This window comes from Diceros bicornis, chromosome 10, assembly GCF_020826845.1.
Source record: "Diceros bicornis minor isolate mBicDic1 chromosome 10, mDicBic1.mat.cur, whole genome shotgun sequence".
NCBI lineage: Eukaryota > Metazoa > Chordata > Mammalia > Perissodactyla > Rhinocerotidae > Diceros > Diceros bicornis.
In genome coordinates, this window is record NC_080749.1 from 41,034,012 (window position 1) to 41,056,844 (window position 22,833).

At 36.6% G+C, this 22,833-nt stretch overlaps 1 protein-coding gene across 2 annotated transcripts in view; it reads right to left on the reverse strand.

Annotated features, from left to right (window-relative positions):
• CCDC148 (coiled-coil domain containing 148) overlaps positions 1-22,833 on the reverse strand; it is a 238,622-nt gene that overhangs the window by 67,527 nt on the left and 148,262 nt on the right. For both annotated transcript variants that reach the window (XM_058549014.1, XM_058549015.1), the window contains exon 11: positions 14,146-14,286. In XM_058549014.1, the coding sequence (XP_058404997.1) occupies positions 14,146-14,286 (141 nt within the window). The remainder of the gene's footprint in view (positions 1-14,145; positions 14,287-22,833) is intronic.

Here is a 22,833-nt window from a genome sequence, read left to right on the forward strand (position 1 = left end):
CATATTCTCCATTTTATGAAAATATGAAAAAGTACTATAAGCCAATTTTAGATCACCTGAATGTCACTGCATTAATGAGTGCTGCCACAGTGTTTTTGTTTGTGTTCACAATTCAGTTGGTCCCCAGTCATATATTATGTAAACTGACAATATTTATTTTAGTCATTTTAGTCTAAGTGGAATCCAGTTAGATCAATCTCTCTCTCTCTCTCTCTCTCTCTCTCTCTCTCTCTCTCTCTCTCTCACACACACACACACACACATACACACACACACACACACACACACACACCTGTAGTTTACTCAAGGTGGAGAAGGAGCAGCATGAGGGAAAAGGACCTGAAAGAAACAGAGGATCTGAACCAGGAGGTGCTGTCCCTGGGGGGCCTCTCTGCCAGGGGATGTTTTCCAGGCAGTGCTCTGGTTTTAAAGGTCCTTTTCCCCACTGGCTAAATCCCCAAGATCTCTATCACCCTCCCTCTGCAACAGCAGAGCATTCACTGAAAATGAAAGGCAATCAGTCACAGCATTTGAAGGAAATTGCAGAGGACAGTTCCACATCCTGGAGTTCCTGCCAGGCACAGACGCATACTATAGCAATTAAAGGCCAAAGCAAAAAGAAAAAATTAATAGAAAGAGAGTTGATGAACTCTATTCAAGTCATCAGGGCAAAATGTTTATACTCTAAGGCCTGAACTTTGATCAATTCTGGCAAAACTAATAACTTTTATTGGCACAAGAGCATTCACACCAGGAAGCAATCAGACCAGCATGGGCCAGTGTGAAGGTAGATGCCCAAAGTGTGGTTTGATGATCCAGAGCAGGAAATACGAGAAGAGGAGGTCTGGGCACGAATGAGGGCAGAGGCACTATCTCACCACCCCAAGCTAAGGCCTTCATCAATACCACTGAGAGGGGCAGGTGAGTCACACTGCAATTACGTGTGTATGTGTACATACACATGCATACACACATATACAAATTTGTATATACTATGTACACATGCATGTATATTTAATTTACTATATGTAGTTATGCTTAATTTAACTAATTGCAAACTCTATAGTTCACTCCATTTTATATTTTAGTTTTTCTCTATTAACTTTTTTGTTCTACTTACAAAGTTTGAAGCTAAAAAAGAATCCTTCTGATGGACCTTGATGGTATTATGCTAAGTGAAATAAGTCAGGTGGAGAAAGACAAATACCATGTGATTTCATATGTAGAATATTAAAAAAACAAAATAACGAACACACAAAAAATGAAAACAGATGTATAGATACAGAGAACAGACTGGTGGTTATCAGTGAGGAAAGGGGTGGGGGGAGGGCAAAATGAGTAAAGGGGGTCAATTGTATGGTGACGGATAGAAATTTGATTTTAGTGGTGAGCATGCTGTAGTACATACAGAAGTCAACTTACAATGTTGTACACGTGAAACTCATATAACATTATAAACCAATGTTAGCTCAATAAAATAAATAAATAATGCATAAGTAGTAAAAAAAAAAAAAAAAAAAAAAAACACATCCTTCTGTATTATTAGGAAGAGCTTCTACTGACCTAACCAAGAATTGCATATTATTTTTGTGGCAAAGCAGATAAACTTACATCCCTTTAAAAGACACCAGAAAAGAGGCAATTTATATTTTGAATGGGGTGACCTCTTACAACTGCATGAAGAACTGGTTGTAACATGTGTCACATTAAAGGCATTTGGTACACACATTGAAATAAGTGAATAAATGAATGAATGAATGATCATCTATTTGGATTTTTAGTGACTCCTCTGAGACTGTATACAATCTTTATTGTCACTACGTCTCACTAGGAGCTGACACAACTATTCTATGTGTAATGTGGTGGGGAGTGAAATGAGGCCCTTCCTGAGCCTAGATGGGTGGGTTTGATTCAATAGTGGATGTATTAGGAATGCCAGGTGCCTGAGTAGTTTTATCAGCCTGCTTCCTGTCAATAGAATTGGGGTGGGGGGTGGGGGGCAGTGTCCATGAGCCTCCTTTCGTTTCATACTCTTTCTGTCCCTTTCAGTCCAAGCTGCCAAGGTTTCTGATAAAATTTTCTCAGAAACCAAGTGGGCCTTTGTGGATTTTATGGGGATTCATCCACCAGACAAAAGCCACACCCGGGTCTTTCTGAGATAATCCCTTCTCTCCCGGCCTCCTGTTGAGGTGCTGAGAGAAATTACCCTTAAATTTCCCAGAGGCCCTCCAGTTTGAAAAGATCTCTGAGAAACACCCCTAATCTCTTGGAAGGGTCTTTTATACAACTAAATACTCTGACCTTTTGATCTTTTTGAGGCTATAACAAAGGGTAGTATATTCACACACACAGCCTTTTCTCTATGCCATGCTGTCGGCAACAATCTCTTAACTCCAGAGTCTTTGGCCATTCTGATATGTTGAGAATTTCCCAAAGCTTCAAGTCCTGGTTACTCTTTGTTTTACTGTTCTTCCCTCAATTTATCTCTTTCCTTTTTACTATAAGTAGGAAAAAAAACCCAGGTGGCATCTTCAACACTTTAGAAATCTTCTCAGTTCATCACATATGAAGTTCATTACTTAGGAATTTCACCTAACCACAGGACAGAATTTCCCTAGGCTTTCTGCCACCATATAACAGTGATCCTCCTTTTTCCAGTTTCCAATAATATGTTCATTGCTTCCTTCTGGGCCCTCACCAGCAACATCTTTAACATCCATATTTCTACTAATAGTCTGTTCAAGGCATTCTAGTCTGTTTTCTATCCTGCTCCTCAAAGTTCTTCCAGCTCTTCCCCATTTCCCAATTCCAAAGCCACTGCCACACTTTAGCTCTTTGTTATGGCAGCAATTTCACTTCCAGATACCAAAACCTGTACGAGCATTTTTTTAATTACTGTATAACAAGTTACCGCAAATTTAGCAGCTTAAAACAATACTCATTTATTTGCTCAGAATCCTATAAGTCAGAATTATAGCATGATGTGGCTGGGCTCTCTGCTTACATCACACAGCTGAAATCAAGGTGTTGACAAAAACTGAGCTCAAATCTGGAAGCTTTAGAGAAAAATCTGCTTCCAAGCTTATTCTTGTTTTTGGCAGAATTCAGTCCCTTACAGTTATAGGACTATAGGTTATAGGTGCCCATTTCCCTTCTGGCTGTCAGCCAGGGCCACTCTCAGCTCTTAGAGGCCACCCACGTTCCTTGCCATGTGACCCCCTCAATCTTCAAACCAGCAATAGTGGATCACATCGTTTTCATGCTTCATATCTCTGACTACCTCTCCTGTGACCAGCCAGAGAAAACTCTCTGCTTTTAAAGGGCTTATGTGATTAGGTCAAGCCCACTCAGGTAGTCTCCCTTTCTCGAGGTTGTCTGTGCCATATAATATAACTCAATCCATGGTGTTTACAGTTCTGCTGATTATACAGGGCATGCACCCTACGAGGGTGGGAAATCTCGGGGCCCATTTTATTTTATTTTTTTAAGATTTTTTTTTTTATTTTATTGCGGTAACATTGGTTTATGACATTGTATAAATTTCAGGTGTACATCATTATATTTCTATTTCTGCATAGATTACATCATGTTCACCACCAAAATAATTACAACCCATCACCACACACATGTACCGAATTATCCCTTTCACCCTCCTCCCTCCCCCCTTCCCCTCTGGTAACCACCTATCCAATCTCTATCTCTATGTGCTTGTTTGTTGTTGTTTTTATCTTCTACTTATGAGTGAGATCATACGGTATTTGACTTTCTCTCTCTGACTTATTTCACTTAGCATAATACCCTCAATGTCCATCCATGTTGTCACAAACAGCTGGATTTCATCATTTCTTATGGCTGAGTAGTATTCCATTGTGTATATATGCCACATCTTCTTTATCCATTTGTCCCTTGATGGGCACTTAGGTTTCTTCCAAGTCTTGGCTATTGTGAATAATGCTGCAATGAACACAGGAGTGGATGTATCTTTACACATTAGTGTTTTCACGTTCTTTGGATAAATACCCAGCAGTGGAATAGCTGGATCATATGGTAGTTCTATCCTTAATTTTTTGAGGAATCTCCATTCTGTTTTCCATAGTGGCTGGACCAGTTTGCACTCCCACCAGCAGTGTATGAGAGTTCCCTTTTCTCCACATCCTCTCCAAGACTTGTTGTTTCCTGTGTTGTTAATTATAGCCATTCTGACGGGCGTGAGGTGATATCTCATTGTAGTTTTGATTTGCATTTCCCTGATAGTTAATGATGTTGAACATCTTTTCATGTGTCTGTTGGCCATCTGTATATCTTCTTTGGAGAAACGTCTGTTCAGGTCTTTTGCCCATTTTTTAATTGGGTTGGTAGTTTTTTTGTTGTTGAGATGTATGAGTTCTCTATATACTTTAGAGATTAACCCCTTATCAGATATATGGTTTGCAAATATCTTCTCCCAATTGTTACGTTGTCTTTTCGTGTTGTTGATGGTTTCCTTTGCTGTGCTGAAGCTTTTTAGTTTGATGTAGTCCCATTTGTTTATTTTTTCTATTGTTTCTCTTGCCAGGTCAGACATGGTACTTGAAAATATTCTGCTAAGACTGATGTCAAAGAGCGTACTGCCTATGTTTTCTTCTAGAAGTTTCATGGTTTCAGGTCTTACCTTAATTATGGATTAAATCTTTAATCCATTTTGAGTTAATTTTTGTGTATGGTGTAAGATAATGGTCTACTTTCATTTTTTGCATGGGGCTGTCCAGTTTTCCCAATACCATTTGTTGAAGAGACTTTCCTTTCTCCATTGTATGTTCTTGGCTCCTTTGTCGAAAATTAGCTGTCCATAGATGGGTGGGTTTATGTCTGGTCTCTCGATTCTGTTCCATTGATCTGTGTGTCTGTTTTTGTGCCAGTACCATGCTGTTTTGGTTACTATAGCTTTGTAGTATGTTTTGAAATCAGGGAGTGTGATACTTCCAGCTTTGCTCATTTTCTCAGGATTCCTTTGGCTATTGGGGGTCTTTTGTTGTTCCATATAAATTTTAGGACTCTTTGTTCTATTTCTGTGAAAAATGTTGTTGGAACTTTGATAGGGATTGCATTGAATCTATAGATTGCACTAGGAAGTATGGACATCTTAACCACATTAATTTTTCCAATCCAAGAGCATGGAATATCTTTCCATTTCTTTCAGCAATGTTTTATAGTTTTCAGTGTACAGATCTTTCACCTCTTTGGTTAAGTTTATTCCTAGGTATTTTATTCTTTTTGTTGCAATTGTAAATGGGATTGTATTCTTATTTTCTCTTTCTGCTATTTCGTTGTTAGCGTATAGAAATGCAACTGATTTTTGTATGTTGATTTTGTATCCTGCAACTTTACCATATTCATTTATTATTTCTAAAAGTTTTTTGTGGATTCTTTAGGGTTTTCTATATATAAAATCATGTCATCTGCAAATAGTGAGACTTTCACTTCTTCCATTCCAATTTGGATCCCTTTTATTTCTTTTTCTTTCCTGATTGTTCTGGCTAGGACTTCCAATACTATGTTAAATAGGAGTGGTGAAAGTGGCCATCCTTGTCTGATTCCTGTTCTTAGAGGGATAGCTTTCAGTTTTTCACCATTGAGGATGATATTAGCTGCGGGTTTGTCATATATGGCCTTTATTATGTTGAGGTACTTTCTTTCTATACCCATTTTATTCAGAGTTTTTATCATAAATGGATGCTGTATCTTGTCAAATGCTTTCTCTGCATCTATTGAGATGATCATGTGATTTTTATTCTTCATTTTGTTAATGTGGTGTATCACGCTGATTGATTTGCGGATGTTGAACCATCCCTGCATCCCTGGAATAAATCCCACGTGATCATGGTGTATGATCTTTTTAATGTATTGTTGTATGTGATTTGCTAGTATTTTGTTGAGGATTTTTGCATCGATGTTCATCAGTGATACTGGCCTGTAATTTTCTTTTTTTGTATTGTCCTTGTCTGGTTTTGGTATCAGGGTAATGTTGGCTTCGTAGAATGAGCTAGGAAGCTTCCCCTCCTCTTCAATTTTTTGGAAGAGTTTGATAAGGATAGGTATTAAATCTTTGAATGTGTGTTAGAATTCACCAGGGAAGCCGTCTTGTCCTGGACTTTTATTTTGATGGAGGTTTTTGATTACTGTTTCCATCTCCTTACTGGTGATTGGTCTATTCAAATTCTCTTTTTCTTCTTGATTTAGTGTTGGAAGGTTATATGATTCTAAGAATTTATCCATTTCTTCTAGATTATCCAATTTGTTGGCATGTAGCTTTTCGTAGTATTCTCAGAATCTTTTGTATTTCTGAGGTGTCCGTTGTAATTTCTCCTCTTTCATTTCTGATTTTACTTATTTGAGCCTTCTCTCTTTCTTTCTTAGTGAGTCTAGCTAAAGGTTTGTCAGTTTTGTTTATCTTTTCAAAGAACCAGCTCTTGGTTTCATTAATTTTTTCTATTGTTTTCTTAGTTTCTATTTCATTCATTTCTGCTCTGATTTTTATTATTTCCCTCATTCTACTGCTTTGGGGCTTTGTTTGTTCTTCTTTTTCTAGTTCCTTTAGGTGCACTGTTAGATTGTTTACTTGAGATTTTTCTTGTTTGTTGAGATAGGCCTGTATAGCTATAAACTTCCCTCTTAGAACGGCTTTTGTTATATCCCATATACTCTGGCATGTCATATTTTCATTTTCACTTGTCTCCAGGTATTTTTTGATTTCTCCTTTGATTTCTTCATTGACCCAATTGTTGTTCAGTAGCATTTTGTTTAATCTCCACATATTTGTGACTTTTCTGGTTTTCTTCCTATAGTTGATTTCTAGTTTTATACCGTTGTGGTCAGAAACAATGCTTGGTATTATTTCAATCTTCCTAAATTTATTGAGACTTGTTTTGTGGCCTAATATGTGATCAATCCTGGAGAATGTTCCATATGCATTTGAAAAGAATGTGTATTCTGAAGTTTTTGGATGGAATGTTCCGTATATATATCTACTAAGTCCATCTGGTCTAATGTTGTTTTTTGTTGTTTGTAGTGTTGTTTAAGGCCAATGTTTCCTTATTGATCTTCTGTTTGGATGATCTATCCATTGGTGTAAGTGGAGTGTTGAAGTCCCCTACTATTATTGTGTTACTGTCTATTTCTCCTTTTATGTCTTTAACAATTGCTTATACAGTAGGTGCTCCTACGTTGGGTGCATAGATATTTACGAGCATTATATCCTCTTGTTGGATTGTTCTCTTGATCACTATGTAGTGCCTTTCTTTGTCTCTTGTTATAGTTTTTGTTTTAAAGTCTATTTTGTCTGATACGAGTATTGCTACTCCAGATTTCTTTTCATTGCCATATGCATGGAGTATATTTTTCCATCCCTTCACTTTCAGTTTTTGAGTGTCTTTAGGTCTGAAGTGTGTCTCTTGTATGCAGCATATATATGGGTCTTATTTTTTTATCCAACCAGCCACCCTATGCCTTTCAATTGGAGCATTTAGTCCATTGACATTTACAGTAGCTATTGATAAGTATGTACTTATTGCCATTTTGTTACTTTTTTTCTGGGTGTTTTAATAGTTCTTCTCTGTTCCTTTCTTCTTCTCTTGCTCTCTTCCCCTGTGGTTTGATGGTTTTCTTTAATATTATGTTGGGGTTCCTTTCTCTTAGTTTTTTGTGTATTTAATATAGGTTTCTGGTTCATGATTACCATGAGGTTCATATATAGTAACTGACATATGTAGCAATCTGTACTAAGTTGGTGGTCTCTTTAGTTTGACCTCCATCTGAAAGCTCTAGTCTTTTACTCCCCTCCTCCCACATTTTATGTTTTTGATATCATATCTAATCTCTTTTTTCTGCATTTGTATCTGTTACCCTCTTATCATGGAAACAGATAATTTTTCCTATTTGTGGTCTTCTCTTCCCTCCTTAAATAAGTCTCTTTAGCATTTCTTGTAGGACTGGTTTCTTGGTGATAAACTCCTTTAATTTTTGCTTGTCTGTGAAACTCTTTATCTCTCCTTCCATTCTGAATTATAGCCTTGCCAGGTTGAGTATTCTTGGCTGTAGGTTTTTTCCTTTTAGCACTTTAAATATACCATGCCACTCTCTTCTAGCGTGTAAGGTTTCTGCTGAGAAGTCCGCTGATAACCTCATGGGGTTTCCTTTGTATGTAACTTGTTGTCTTTCTCTTGCACCTTTTAGGATTCTCTCTTTATCTTTAATTCTGGACATTTTAATTATGATGTGTCTTGGTGTGGGCCTCTTTGTTTTTATCTTATTTGGTGCTCTCTGTGCTTCCTGTACCTGGATGTCTTTCCTTCCTTAGGTTAGAGAAGTTTCCAGCTATTATTTCTTCAAATAGATTCCCTCCCCCTTTGTCTTGCTCTTCTCCTTCTGGGACACCTATAACACGGATGTTAGTGCGCTTGATGTTGTCCCAGAGGTTCGTGGGATAACATGAATATGAATAACATCATAGATGTTATTCATTGGCCCCTTTAAGTCCCAACAATCCTGAAGAAGCAGAGTTTAAAGTCTGGGAATTTATTTTTTATCATTCTCCTGTGTCCACCTTTTTTTCCACTCTTATCTCTATACATCAGTATATATTAGATTAAGAACACTGGAGAAAAGATTTCATGATAAATTGCTCTCATAAGAACCCACACACTCCCACACTGAGAGAATGGCTTTGATATGAATTGGGAAGGTACTCTGGATTCCCTTTTAAGCACAGAGCTTCTTGAATCTTCTGAAAAGCAGCACTTTTCTAGCCCTCCAGCCTGCATTCTGTTTCTGACAGCCTACTCCCTTTTGTTTTAGACTGTTTACCCTCTTCCCTGGCTATCTGTAGAATGAATATAATTCTGAGTATTTGCCAGGTTCCTCAAGGATAAGGGGGAGCACCCAACTGCCAAGGTTCTACTGAAGCCTAGGTCTACTGTATTTGCTGGTGTAATGTCACTTGAGGCTAAGAGATCACAAAATGATAGATTCATTCCCAGAAATGTTTCTGAGGTAAAGCTGAAGGTCACATGGCTAGTGGAGTTACTCTGACTTTCCTGATAATGCTCCCCACCCCCTAGTTGTACAATGTGGATGGTTTCAATGCTGGATTAGGAGTTGGCTAAAATTGGGAGAGAACTGTGACATGCTAGACTAAGGAAGGGATATGTCTCCTTTTAATGCGAGCCTTGCTTGAATCTGTATTTTGGGACCAACCTGAAACTAACCTTGCCTTGGATCCCAGACAAGTTCTCCAATCATGCAGCAACAAAACCTCCTAAGATGTTGTGATGCAGAGCAATTTTTACGTTATTCCAGCCACCCAAATAGTCACATCTAATGGAAGGGTGGTTCTGGGGCCAATAATGACATATCAGGCATTTTAAGGTTCATCTAGCACAGTAATTTTGTTTCTTACAATAGCTCCTAGGAATAATTTAAGGAAAGGCATCATCTTTTGATTTTATCATGACAATAATTTCAAAAGGGGAGAGATGCTTCTGAAATATTACCATTACCACCTAACAGCTTATGAATCAAAGCTTTCCTTGAGTCTTGAGATAAACTATGAAAACTGTGAATATTATGTTCAACTAGAGTTTTAAAGCACAGAAGAAAAAGTGATCTAATAACTTAAAGGTAGAATTTAAAGGAGCTGGGCACCTGCCAGGGTAAACTTTGGCATTGGATACAAATTAAAATGTTCTTCCAGCAAAAAGACAGTATTATTCCCTACCAGACAAATTAGGAGAAAGATGATCTCTTGTTCAGAAATCCTAAGGTTTTACACATTGGCATAGTTTCTCTGTCTCTATTGCTGCTCTCATGAGAAGAGAAAGCCAGGCAAGGGAAACAATAGACGGGGAGAAACAGAGAACCAGCCAACAAAGCAACCAGTCTCAGGTCAGGAGCAGTTGTCTATAGGGGGTTTTCTGCCAAGCTGCTGTTAAACACCAAAGAACTAAAATTTGTCTCCAACATATAAAGTAGTTAAAGAGAATCTAAATTTATGGTTAGTATATATAATAGTAGCCAGAACTTTGGTCAGTATGTCTGAGTTGACATAGAAATCTCCTTTCCCACTCTAAACACACAGAAATTTTGGACAAACTATAACACAACAACTACACACACACAATGCCCCTGTCCTGAAAATAAAGATGGAACTCAAAGTCAGAGCAGTGAGAGGGACTCTTGGGGAAAACTGGACCTGAGATAGGCCTGAAGAGCTGGTGGCTGGACCTTTAATATTAGTTGTGAGACCTGTGCACGTGGGAGATGGAACCAGCTACTTATAAGAGCAAGAAGTCACGTAAGACTTGTCCACACACAAAATGGAAATTAGATACACCATGACCATTCCCCAGGAAAGTGACAAGCGGTCTAACTTTCTTCTTGGGACCAGAGGAGGAAAGGAGTCAACCGCAGAATCTAGGCCAGTGCTGTGCATGAGTGCTAAGTCAGCACCCACTCCACGCTCACAGCACAGGTCCTAAGTCTCAAAGTTAATATACAAACTGGTCCCGGGCCTGTAAAATGCATAAGGCCCTTAGCAGAGGCAAACCTAGAAGCTCTCTGTAGAGATGCTCTCACTACCAGGTCACAGTTCATAAAGGAAAGCACAATTCACAAGAAAAAGTTTAATAACTTTGATTACCTCATCATTTAAAATTTCTATGAAACTACAGACACTAGTGGGAAAATTTAACGGCAAATGACCAGTGGAAGAAAACATTAGCAACCCATATAACTGACAAAAAGAAATAGTATCCAGAATTTATAAAGAACTTCTACAGATTAATAAAGAAAAAAATAGACAAATTGACAAAAAGTATGAATAAGCACTTCACAGAGGAAGAAAAATGCCCAATAAAGATGAGATTTTCGATCTCACAAGTGATCTGGGGAATCCAATTTAAAACATTGAGATACGATTCACATCTATCAGATTGGCAAAAGTCAAAAAGAAAAGTCATAGTATCCTATAAAGGCAAAAAAAAATCTTATAAAGTTGAAAGCATACAAATCCTAGAGTATAGTAATTCCCGTCTTAGGTGTACCCTAGAGAAAGCTGTGCACACACACCCCAGCTGACATGTACAAGGTGGCTGGTGTGGTATGGTTGCAAGAACAAAACTTTAGAAACTTAAATGTCAACCACTAAGCAAAGGGATAAATGGTAGCCTCATTCTATAATAGGACACTATATAGCAGTTAAAAGGAGTGAACTAGGGCTCTGTGTATTAACATGAGTATATCTCAAAATGTAAAGTTGAATGAAGAATTACATGCTGCAGAATGATACAGTATGATAGCATTCATGAAAAATTTAAAAGTCACAAACTACATATTAAAATATGTTAAAAATCAACAGATGGCCTAGAGAGAGAGAAATAAAATTCATGTCTGAGATTGCCTTTGGGGAGGTAAGAAGGGAAATGGTATTAAGTCCTCAAAAGAGGACTTCAACTTTATCTGTAAGATAAAATAAATCTGAACACAATGAAAAACATTAATATTTTCAATGCTAGGTGATGAGAACTAATGCGGTTATTACATCAATATCTGTACTTTTAAAAAACATTTTTTAACTGTAAGACTTATTTTTTTCCCTTTTTAAAAAATTACTTTATTGAGGTCATATTGGCTTATAACATTGTGTAAATTTCAGGTGTACATTATTACATTTCAGTTTCTGTATAGACTGCAACGTGTTCACCACCAAGTCTAGTTTTTATCCATCACCATATATATGTTCCCCTTTATTCCTTTCACTCTCCCCCTACTCCTTTCTCGTAACCATTATTTTGCTCTCGTTATCTATGTGTTTGTTTATCTTCTACATATGAGTGAAATCATACAGTGTTTGTCTCTCTCTGTCTGACTTATTTCGCTTAACATAATACCCTTAAGGTCCATCCACGTTGTCGCGAATGGCATGATTTTGTAATAAGTATTTTTTAAAAGAAAATAGTTAAAATAAAACATATGCCTTGGTCCTATAAAATTGCAAGAGGCTGACCATGAATTTGGCTTAGAGCCTAATTATTGCTTCCATTACTGTTTGTTTTATTGTTGTTTTGGTGTCAGGCCAAATGTCAACAGCTCATCTGCAAGTTCATGAAGGTCTCTCTCCCATATTCCAAAATGCTTTTCCCTCACTTCCAGAAATCTTACAGACTGCAAAGAAAACATTTAGCAATGTCCCTCCATTCTCTCCTGTATAACCATGCCAATTCCTCAACTCAAATTTAACAATTAAATGCACTTACTTCAATTCTCAACACTTGAGTTACTAGTTTGTGTATTCTTTAATGCATTTGTAAGCCCCCAGAAAGTGGAACTGTATCTAAATCTCTTTACACGGCACTTAAAATGACACTACATACAAACAAATACTTAAAAATACATTACTTTTCATGGTGATACTAATTCATAGAAAGGAAGTGCTATTAAGGGGGCCCAGGTGAATGACAAAACCATAAGGATGTGCTTTTCCAATATTGTAGTTTCATAACAGTAAGTTTGCCCATGGAGACATATAGTTCACATACATTACTTAAAACATGATTGATATTTAAGAGTTTCTCTCTTGACGAGGTCTTGATGAAACCACCCAACTTACTTCCTTAGAAGTTAAACTATGAATTACATCTTCTTAGCAACCAATTTTGCCAAATGATCATGTAACTTCTAAATACGTTATTTTCCACACATGCTGACTCTACATCAATTTGCTGATTTAAGAGTACAAAACAAGCAGGAACAATGACAACTGTAGTATAATAAAATGCAGAAAAACTGGCTTCTAGCTAAAAAACCATGCCTCTCTTCCCCACATGTTCAATTTTGGAGAAAAAACTTTTAGACAAGAGCTTCATAAACTTGGATGGTCATATAGCCCAAAGCATAATTATGTTCACAAAAAGAAAAATTGATTCATCAAGGACTAATAATTAATCAGTCATTCTTAGCACTTTAAGCAGCTTTCCAAAAGAAAACATTTTTATATCACATAGATCATCAAGTCACTATAGGTGTATAGGTTAATGGAAGTTCCTTCCCTCATGCTATGGAGTTGATCATAAATTGCCTTTTTGTGAATTATTCCCACAGAAGTCAGCAACTCCATAAAAAAGGCTAATAAATCTCATAAAATCTTTAAGAAAAATATTTTTTACCATAAATTCTATAATTTTTGTTTTGTGAACAAACAAAAATGTCTAAATAAATATCTCATATACATTTTTAAAATCCCCCCTCAAATATGTTTTATCTTCCACAAGTTATCAGCAATCATTTTAAAGCTGTTAATAAGTATTTTGATTAATATTTTGAAAACTGGGAAACAAATGTTTGCTCAAAAGTAGAATGATGAATTTGTGTCAGTAAATGGAAAATCAAACAATCTAACAAATAATAAATCAAGAAGTAAATTTTTTGAAGGGCCTTTTGGTATTTCATAAATTGCACTGACTACGACAATGTATTTTACCAACAAGGACATCTTTTTTTTTTTCTTTGGTGAGGAAGATCAGTCCTGAGCTAACATCTGTTGCCAATCCTCCTATTTTACTGAGGAAGATTGGCCCTGGGCTAACATCTGTGCCCATCTTGCTTTACTTTATACATGGGACACCTGCCACAGCATGGCTTGACAAGCAGTGTGTATGTCCATGCCTGGGATCTGAACCCGCCAACCCCGGGCCGCCAAAGCGGAGCATGCGAACTTAACCACTTTGCCACCGGGCCGGCCCCAACAAGGGCATCTTTTGACAGTCATCTGCTGTATTTCAGTCAACCAAAATGCTATCTGACTGCCCCCTGGTCTCTGCCATGTTCCTACTTAGTAGAAGACTTAACAACAGTAACAAACCCTGTCTTTTTCTTTACCTACAGCATCTCTTCTAATCACAATACCTGTGATTGTGCAGGTCAATAAAGTAGGTTCTCTTCCACGTCCACAAATCTTTGAAGCTCAAATGAACTGAAACAAAACTCTACTAGAATCTTACGAATCTTGCTAAGAACTGCCTATCAGAATTCCATGTCAAACACCAAGACCAAGCAAAGCTCAATCAGGCAATTAAACATTCATTCACACATTCACAGCAAGAGTAGATTTCATACTTTTTTTTTCTTCTCTTCTCTTTGTAACAATTCCTTCTTCTTCCATAGTTTCTCTTTCTCCTCTTCCTTTTCTCTTCTTCTGGCAGAAATTTCCATTTCTAGTCTTGCTACCTCTTCGTGGTGGACTCGCCATTGAAGAACCTGAAATAAGTAGAAATTCATTCCGATAACAATATACATTCAAGTAATTTCACAGATTACAATGAGACTATGTTCTGTATCAAGCAGATGTCAAGGTTTTTCCAAATACACATTAAAATTCTGTGTGCACATGAGTGTGTGATATGTGTGTGATATGTGTGCAAGATGTGTGTGTTAGTGTTAAAAGGAGAAAGCAACTTTAAAATCATCTCATTCAGAGATTCGTGGATTCATGGAGTGAAATCCTAAAGAGTCTATGAACTGACTTCAAAGGATCTGTGAATTCTCATAAATACCACATAAAAATTTCTGTGTTTTTGCACAGGTGTGTTTTTCTGGAACAACAGTTCTGGTTTCTGGTCAACAGTGTTCAAAAATTCTCAAATGGTCCTAAGATCCTAAAATGTTTAAAAAGCACTAATATATTGCATCCTGTTTATTTTCTAAGTGAGGAAAATGAGTCTGAATGAAGACGAAAAAAAATTTTTCAAGACATTTAAAAGAACATCCTGGATACTGATAAGTGATATTGGCAGAAGTATAATTGGTACAGCACTTCTAGAGGACACTGGGCAATATGTAAATATGTTTCACAATGTAAAACAGCATAGCCTTTGACCCACAGCTCCACTTTCAGGAAGTTATTCAAAGACAATCAACTGGACAAGTGCACAAAAATGTACCTACGGGAATGTTCACTGCAGTGTTGCTTAAACAGAAAAATTGGAAAGAGTCTAAATGTCTGGCAACAGGAGATGGCTTAAATTAATTATGGTACCTTCATACAGTGACTACCATTAAAAAAGGATGCTATATGTCTCTATTCATTGACATAGAAAATGTCCACAATATACGATTAGATGCAAAAAAGCAGGTGCAAAACCACATTTATATTATGATCTCATTAATATAAAATATCATCTATGAGATATGGAAGGAGGTTTACCAAAATAATAACCTTGGTTATCTCTGAATAGCATCATTTCATGAAATTTTAAAAATTTACTCTTTAAGCCTTTCTGTGTCAAATGATATTTTTGTAATACATATGTATTATCTTTGTAAGCAGGAAACCAATGAAACAAAATAAAAACAAACACATGTTCCATGCACGCATGTAGCTGAGGAAGATGGAGAGGTGTGCAGAATTCTTTTCAAAAAAGGAAGAAACTAGCATTCCCAATTTATTACCTCATATCTTACATATCTGATATAAGCAGGACCCATTATGCTAATATATAAAATAAAAATTGAATAAATAAAATGTCCTAAAATATGATGAATTAAAGTGACTAAATAGTTAAGCTCTTTTTGCACTTTCATTATTCAAAATTTGTTTTCTAAAAATATATTTTGCCCTAGTTATAAAAATAACCAAGGAAATTCAGACTCTTGCTTTTCAAACACACTTAGGTTTCCCCATCTGCTGCTTATCCTGGCCATCATATTTACCTTCTTCTTTGGAACCCCAGTGCTAGAATAAGATCTTCTATGCATTCTCTTTTGACCTCCTGCTTCCAAACCATTCCTTCCTATAATCCATCTTCCATCTGGAACATGCTACATCAAAATCAAGTGTCCTGTCAAGTGTTGCCAGTAATCTTCCTTCTGAATACCCAAAGGATAGTTCTCAGTCTCCCTTTCCTTACTCGCATGGTGGTACTTAACTCTGTTGACCATCCCTTCATGTTTACAACTCTTTCCTTCCTAGGCCATAAAATCCTTCTCCCCTCTGCTTCTTCACCACTGGCTACCACTCTCTTCTTTTCTTCTTCCTGCTTCCTGTGTCCACCCGCCCCCGACTCTATTGCTATCCTTTCTCTTTGACCTCAGCCTCTCTATGTTCATTATTTGATGTGCTCATCCTTTGCTATGAGTTAACCTCTCACTTCTGTGTGTCTGACTCTAAAATGTACAATATCAGCTCTTTCTGTCTGCAATCCCATCCTAACAAATGCTTAAAACCTTTGCTATTTGTATGTGCACCCAAAATACATTTCCAAAATTAAACTCAACATCTTTAACTTTGCCACACCAAGCCCTGTGCACCTATCTCTTCTTTCAAACATCCTGGTTTAGTCTGTGGAACCACAAATATCTCTGTAGTTTGTATTTTTTCACTACTATGTATACCAATCAATATGACTAATTCTTTACATTTTACATCTGACTTGGGCAATCTTATACTTCTTAAGCTCAAATGAGCTTTTACTTATGATGAATAAATTTCTAAACTATTAAATTTCCCTAGGCCACTTTGCAGTAATTCCCTTGTCTACCCAAAGTCTATCTGCCAAATGTATTTAGAACAATACCAGAAAGTTCACAGGGTGATGTCAATTTCTCCAAATAGGACCTAAATAATTTAGCTTTCTCACTCCCAACCAATGTCTCATTCTAACCTAGCTAATGTGTAATCTCTAGGTAGGTTTTTTCCCTGTACCTTCCCTTATACAGCCATTGTTGTTTTTAGCCTCATGGCATGGTCCAAACTATTCCCCCATCTGGAATGCCCTCAGTTTCCCCCACCTCATAAATTGCTTCTTGGCCCAGCACGTCCCGCATCTTCCATGAAACATTCTCCAACCCATGCTCATCTCCCTTTTGTTATTTCACTTACCATACCATAACTCTCTCTAATAATTTTGAGCATAATGTTTCTATTTCCAATTAGAGCAGGGTCCATGATATATATGTATTTTGTCTTCTACTTGTACTGTCTAGCAGAGTGCTAGCACATCACAGCTGCTCAATAATTACCTCCTATTTAATTTACCAAAATAAACATTTTAAAATAAAACCTAATAAATGAAGAAGAAATGAGAGTATTAGACTATACCATTTTGAGATACCTAATGAAATAATGGGTCCTCATTCATGATCATCAATGGCTACGAAAAACTTCACATTAACAGCTGATGGAAAACTTTTATAATGAATGGATCAGGCTGGCAACAATTGAACACACTGAATAATCTTAACATCACAGAGAAACAAGCAGACATTCTGGCCTCCTGATGGAAGTATATAACATTCCCATGAACTATTTTTGCCAAAAACTAAAAGTGAATATGATCAAATCTCTAGACCTATCTATCAAGTTACAAGAAATTCAGCCAATGGAAAAACATATTAAATGGGGATGTAATGAGCAAAACTGAAATTTGAAAAACTTTAAAGAACTTAAAACAAATTACAAGAAAAAAAGAAGAAAGGAGAACTATGGATTAAAAGAGGTTTGAGAAACATATCAATCAAATGCAGTATGTGGATCATATTTGGATTCTGATTTGAACAAATCAAGTGTAAAAAGAAATTATGAAACAGAGATATTTCAATATTGATTAGTTAGTTGATGCTATTAAGAAAATATTGTTAAGTTTTTAGGTATGATTATGGTATGTTTATGCTTTTTTTAAAAGTCTTTTTAAGTTTAGAGATATATACTGAAATAGTAACAGATGAAATGATACGATATCTGGAGATTTGCTCAGTATTATCCAATGAACATGGGAGAATAGATAAGGGTATAGATGAAACAAATTTGACTAATTAGTTGATAATTGTTGAAGTTGAGTGATGATAGACTTTTGCATATGTTTAAATTTTCCACACTAAAAATTTTGTTAAAAAAACAAAATAAACCATAAAATACAGTGAATGTCCAAAGAGATTTGTATAATAAAATACTGTAGTCTCAAGGTTCTCAGATAGTAGGAAGGAAGATTTGAGATGCATTGAACTAATAAAAAGAAAAAATAGCATACGTTCAGCCTTTCTGAGTACTGGGACTATTTCTATAAATTTCAACAGAAAGAAGTTTGGATTTTGGAACTACTCTTCTCAACTTTTGATTTAAGACTAACTTATGGGAATTATCATTGAATGACCTTTGCATATGTGAAGTCATATGATTTAAGGAAGCCAAAGCATAAGCAAATATCTATAACTGGAGAAGACTTCTGTTTCTAAACACAAGTATAGCAGGAAAATAACGAGACCAATAAAACTGGGGTAACTCAGTTTATCCACCAATTTGCCCAATTTGCAAGTCTAAATGACTTTTCTTCTGTTCTCTGGAAAAGACAAGATTATGGTAGTTTTTCTAAATGGAGCACACACACCATAGAATTGTGAAACAAATGCAAGTTCAGCAATCAAAAGCCAACGAGTTGTTGATGTCAAGCATGTGTGTGTGTGTGTGTGTGTGTGTGTGTACACAAAATGCTCGGAAAAAAAACTCTTGAGCAAGTCAGCATCAGTTTTTAGAAACTAAGTGGCTTCTACTTAATATTAGAATCATGAGAATGGTCAGGGACCCTTAGAGGTTTGCCTGATATCAATAACTCACAATATCATCTATAGTTATAACTGTACCCAAAAAAAGGTGAAGAGTCAGGGGAGAAGGTTGTTGAAGCTAGTATTATATCCTAAGTAGCTAGAGTTGTGAGATCTTGACAATGAGAAACAGGTTTTGCAGCAATCAGTATCCAGGTAGTAAGGTAAATGGGGCTTTTCAGAATGCAATGGGGATTTGGTGAAGAATCTGGTCCAAAAAGGGTGCCATTGAAAAAATCCTTGTCCGATGGATCCCCACAGAGGCAGCCAAGGGATTTGAATGGCTCCCCTGTGGAGAGAATGACAACCGATTATGGTATTTTCAAGATACCCAACAATAAGAAAGCTAGCAGGTGGGCAAAGGAATCAATAGCACAATAGGCTAAAGTACAGAAGACTTCTGAGCGAACAGTGAGCAAAAGGAAGCAGAGCCCAGAAAAGCATTTCAGTGGTTTTATTTTAAAGGGTTTGCTAATTACATAGCTTTAAACAGAGCACGTGAACATAACCGTGTAACAATAATAATCATGAAAGATCATTACCACGGTAACATCAGGAGCGCATTATAAGGAAAGCATTATTTAGATTATTAACTATAGGACACTTTCCCACGTCTTTAGTTAATATTTTGTTTAATATTCCTGCCAAAGGTACAGTTTTTGAATGAAACCTTAAAATAACAGAGAACAAATGAAGTTTAAAATATGTTCATCTACTGCAAATTATAAATTAAGGGTTTTAAATGAAAATGGTTAGTAGCGTTACATGCATTCTTTGTTCTTAATGTAAAAGTAAAACGGCTCAAGTGAGATTAATAAACACGCATATTCTCAGAGTGAATAAGTACTAGAAACACAAAAAATGAAGCCTATGAAACTTCAAAGGTAATAATGGAAATTAACATCAAGGTAACCGTATTAAAAGAATTTTACATCAAAGTTGAGAGTTTTGAAAGAAATTCTATCATTAAGTGGCAATGTGATATAAAGGAAATGAGTAATGAATTGTCGGTCAGAACACCTGCTTTTTGTGTTATCTCTGCTGCTAACCAACTACATTGTTACTCTGAGCAATGGCTAACCCAGTTTTCTTTCATGTTAAAGGTGAGGAGTGGATCAGGTGACTTTTATAGTTTCTTTAAGTTCTATTATTCTGATTCTATTTTATATTTTCCTTACATAGAAAGATCACAACATACGACATGCTCTGCTATTTTCTTTTGCAAGCAAAAGGAATTGCAATGAGGAACATCAGTATTTTAGAGGCCTGTGAAATAGTAACAGACAATTAAACATTAATACTTAATTCTATCAGCCATATTTATGAAAACATTGTGTCATGTGCGTTGTTTTATATAGGAAAAGTACCATCTGACCAGTGCCTATAACTGACAATAAAATATTAAAAATTTCCATTTATGAGGGCTTATTGTGAGCCAGGCCTATGCTTTATAAAGGCATTAAACACATGGTGTAATGTAATCCTTGAAACAAGCAAGCTGTCTTCTTCACACTTCATCTGGCTAACTTCTATTTATCCCAGTCAAGTCTGAGCTTAGATATCATTTGCTCCAGGATGCCTTCCCTAACTCACCATGTCCAGGTCAGATGCCTCTTCTCCACCTCCCCAGGACCTTAGGGACCTTGTCCCTCTCTTCTGTTACAACACGCATCAAACCATTTGGATTTGCCTATACCTCCCATTTGGCTACAAACGTTAAGAGCAGGGACCAAATTTGTCTTATTCACAGGCTCTCTGTAGACCCTGGCATGGCATTTGGCACTTAGTAAGGGTTCAAGAAATACTTGGTGGATGCACAGATAAGGATCTGAGGCTATGCTTGGAAATTAGATTAACAGTATTTCCCCTTCTCCTCTCTGCACTGATCTTTTGAAAGAAAAGGTACCCCCACCAGACATGCTACCATTTTCTGACTTCTCCACCATGAGACTCTCAATCCTTGCTTTCCCCAGTCCTAGCCGTTTCTGTGCTTCCTAACCTCCACCTCTGCTTGTCTGATGGGAAAAATAGTCAGAAAACTTTATCAGGATTTTCAACAACTAATTCATATTTCTAGCAATGTTAGAGGACATATACAAAAGAGTAGCATGAAAATCCCTTTCTGAAATGCAAATCAAAACTACAATGAGATATCACTTCACGCCTGTCAGAATGGCTATAATTAACAACACAGGAAACAACATGTGTTGGAGAGGATGTGGAGAGAAGGGAACTCTCATACACTGCTGGTGGGAGTGCAAACTGGTGCAGCCACTATGGAAAACAGTATGGAGATTCCTCAAAAAATCAAGGATAGAACTACCATATGATCCAGCTATTCCACTGCTGGGTATTTATCCAAAGAACTTGAAAACACCAATTTGTAAAGGTACATGCACCCCTGTGTTCATTGCAGCGTTATTCACAATAGCCAAGACTTGGAAGCAACCTAAGTGCCCATCAAGGGATGAATGGATAAAGAAGCTGTGGTATATATACACAAGGGAATACTACTCAGCCATAAGAAACGATGAAATCCAGCCATTTGTGACAACATGGATGGACATTGAGGGTATAATGCAACGTGATGTAAGTCAGAAGGAGAAGGTCAAATACCGTATGATTTCCTTCATTAAGTAGTAGATAATAACAACAATAAACAAACACATAGAGACAGAGATTGGATTGGTGGTTACCAGAGGGGAAGGGGGGAGGGAGGAGGGTGAAAGGGATAATTCGGTACATGTGTGTGGTGATGGGTTGTAATTATTTTGGTGGTGAACATGATGTAATCTATGCAGAAATAGAAGTATAATGATGTACACCTGAAATTTTTACAATGTTATAAACCAATGTTACTGCAATAAACAAAAAATTAAATAAATAAATAAATAAATAAATATAAATAAATAAATAAATAAGAAAATCCCTTTCTCTGTCTTCTCCCTAAATGTTCCTACAAGCTTCTAAATTCAGCTCAGCTGAGTAAACTTCAAATTTTCATTTTAATAAATCTTTAACAGTCTGATAGTTCTATTATATTCTTTCCAAACATCCTACCATTTTCCAATATTACCTAACTAAGCTTTTCTATCTCATGTGTTCCATTTATGTTTAAACTTCACTCATGAAACACAGTAGCTGTGACTTCGCATATGTTATTAAAGCTTTCTATTCTCTCCTTGGCATTTTTGCTCAGCAGAAAGATTTGGTTTTTCCTCTTGGTTTCACGAGTGTCCCTTGGTTTCTTGGGTAACTCCACAAGTGCATTTTCATCACCTCTCTTTGATAACTGCTTTCCATTTTCTGCAGCTTTTTATTAGTCTTTCTCAGAATCTCCAAGATTATGCACTATTATCTTGACTGTTTCATGCCCTTTTCTTTTCAAATAAAATCTTGCCAAGTTTCATTTAATTGGGTCCTGGAGGGTCTTAACCTTAGTGTAAAACAAGACTTTTTAGAAGAAGAAACAAATTAAATGTCAATAAACAGAAAACTATCAACAGATATGTTTTCCTACGGGACAAAATTTACAAACCTATCAGTCAATTTTATTTGTAAAGCTGACAAGGCCAAATGGTATAACAGAGTCAGAAAATGGGGCTAACGGTCAGGAAATCACTTGCCTGCTGGCTATGAGATTTCCCATTTCTGGGCCTCAAATCCTCTTCGAAAAATGAAGAGGACTAGATCAGTTTTTCAACCAGAGGGTCACAACTCAGAGAATAATGAAATCAGTTTTGTGGATGGGAACAAGTGTTTTTTTATGGAAAAGAATAGAACAGAAAATATCAAAGTGTGTCTCATATCATTAATAATGCTGTTTCAAGAAATTTTTGTTTCCGTTGTGCGTGTGTGTGTGTATGTGTGTATCTGTTTGTGATGTAAAATACATTTCTCACTGTAGGTCACAGTCAAAGAAGCTTGAAAAACACAGCAAGAAGTTCTCAATAATCCTTCCCAATGCTAAGATTCTATGGTTCTGTGATATAAAGACCAAAGCTATTGTGTTGCCATCATTAAGCCACAGTCCTTATTCCTTCTGCAATCAACCCAGAAACACAGTACAGATACGAGAACCCAGGTTTTGAAATCATAAACCAGAGCTTGAGTCCTATCTCTGTGACTTCTTAATGGCATTCCCTGGGGTACATAGTTTAACCACCTAGAACTTCAGATGAATGTAAAACGGGATAAGAACGACACCCA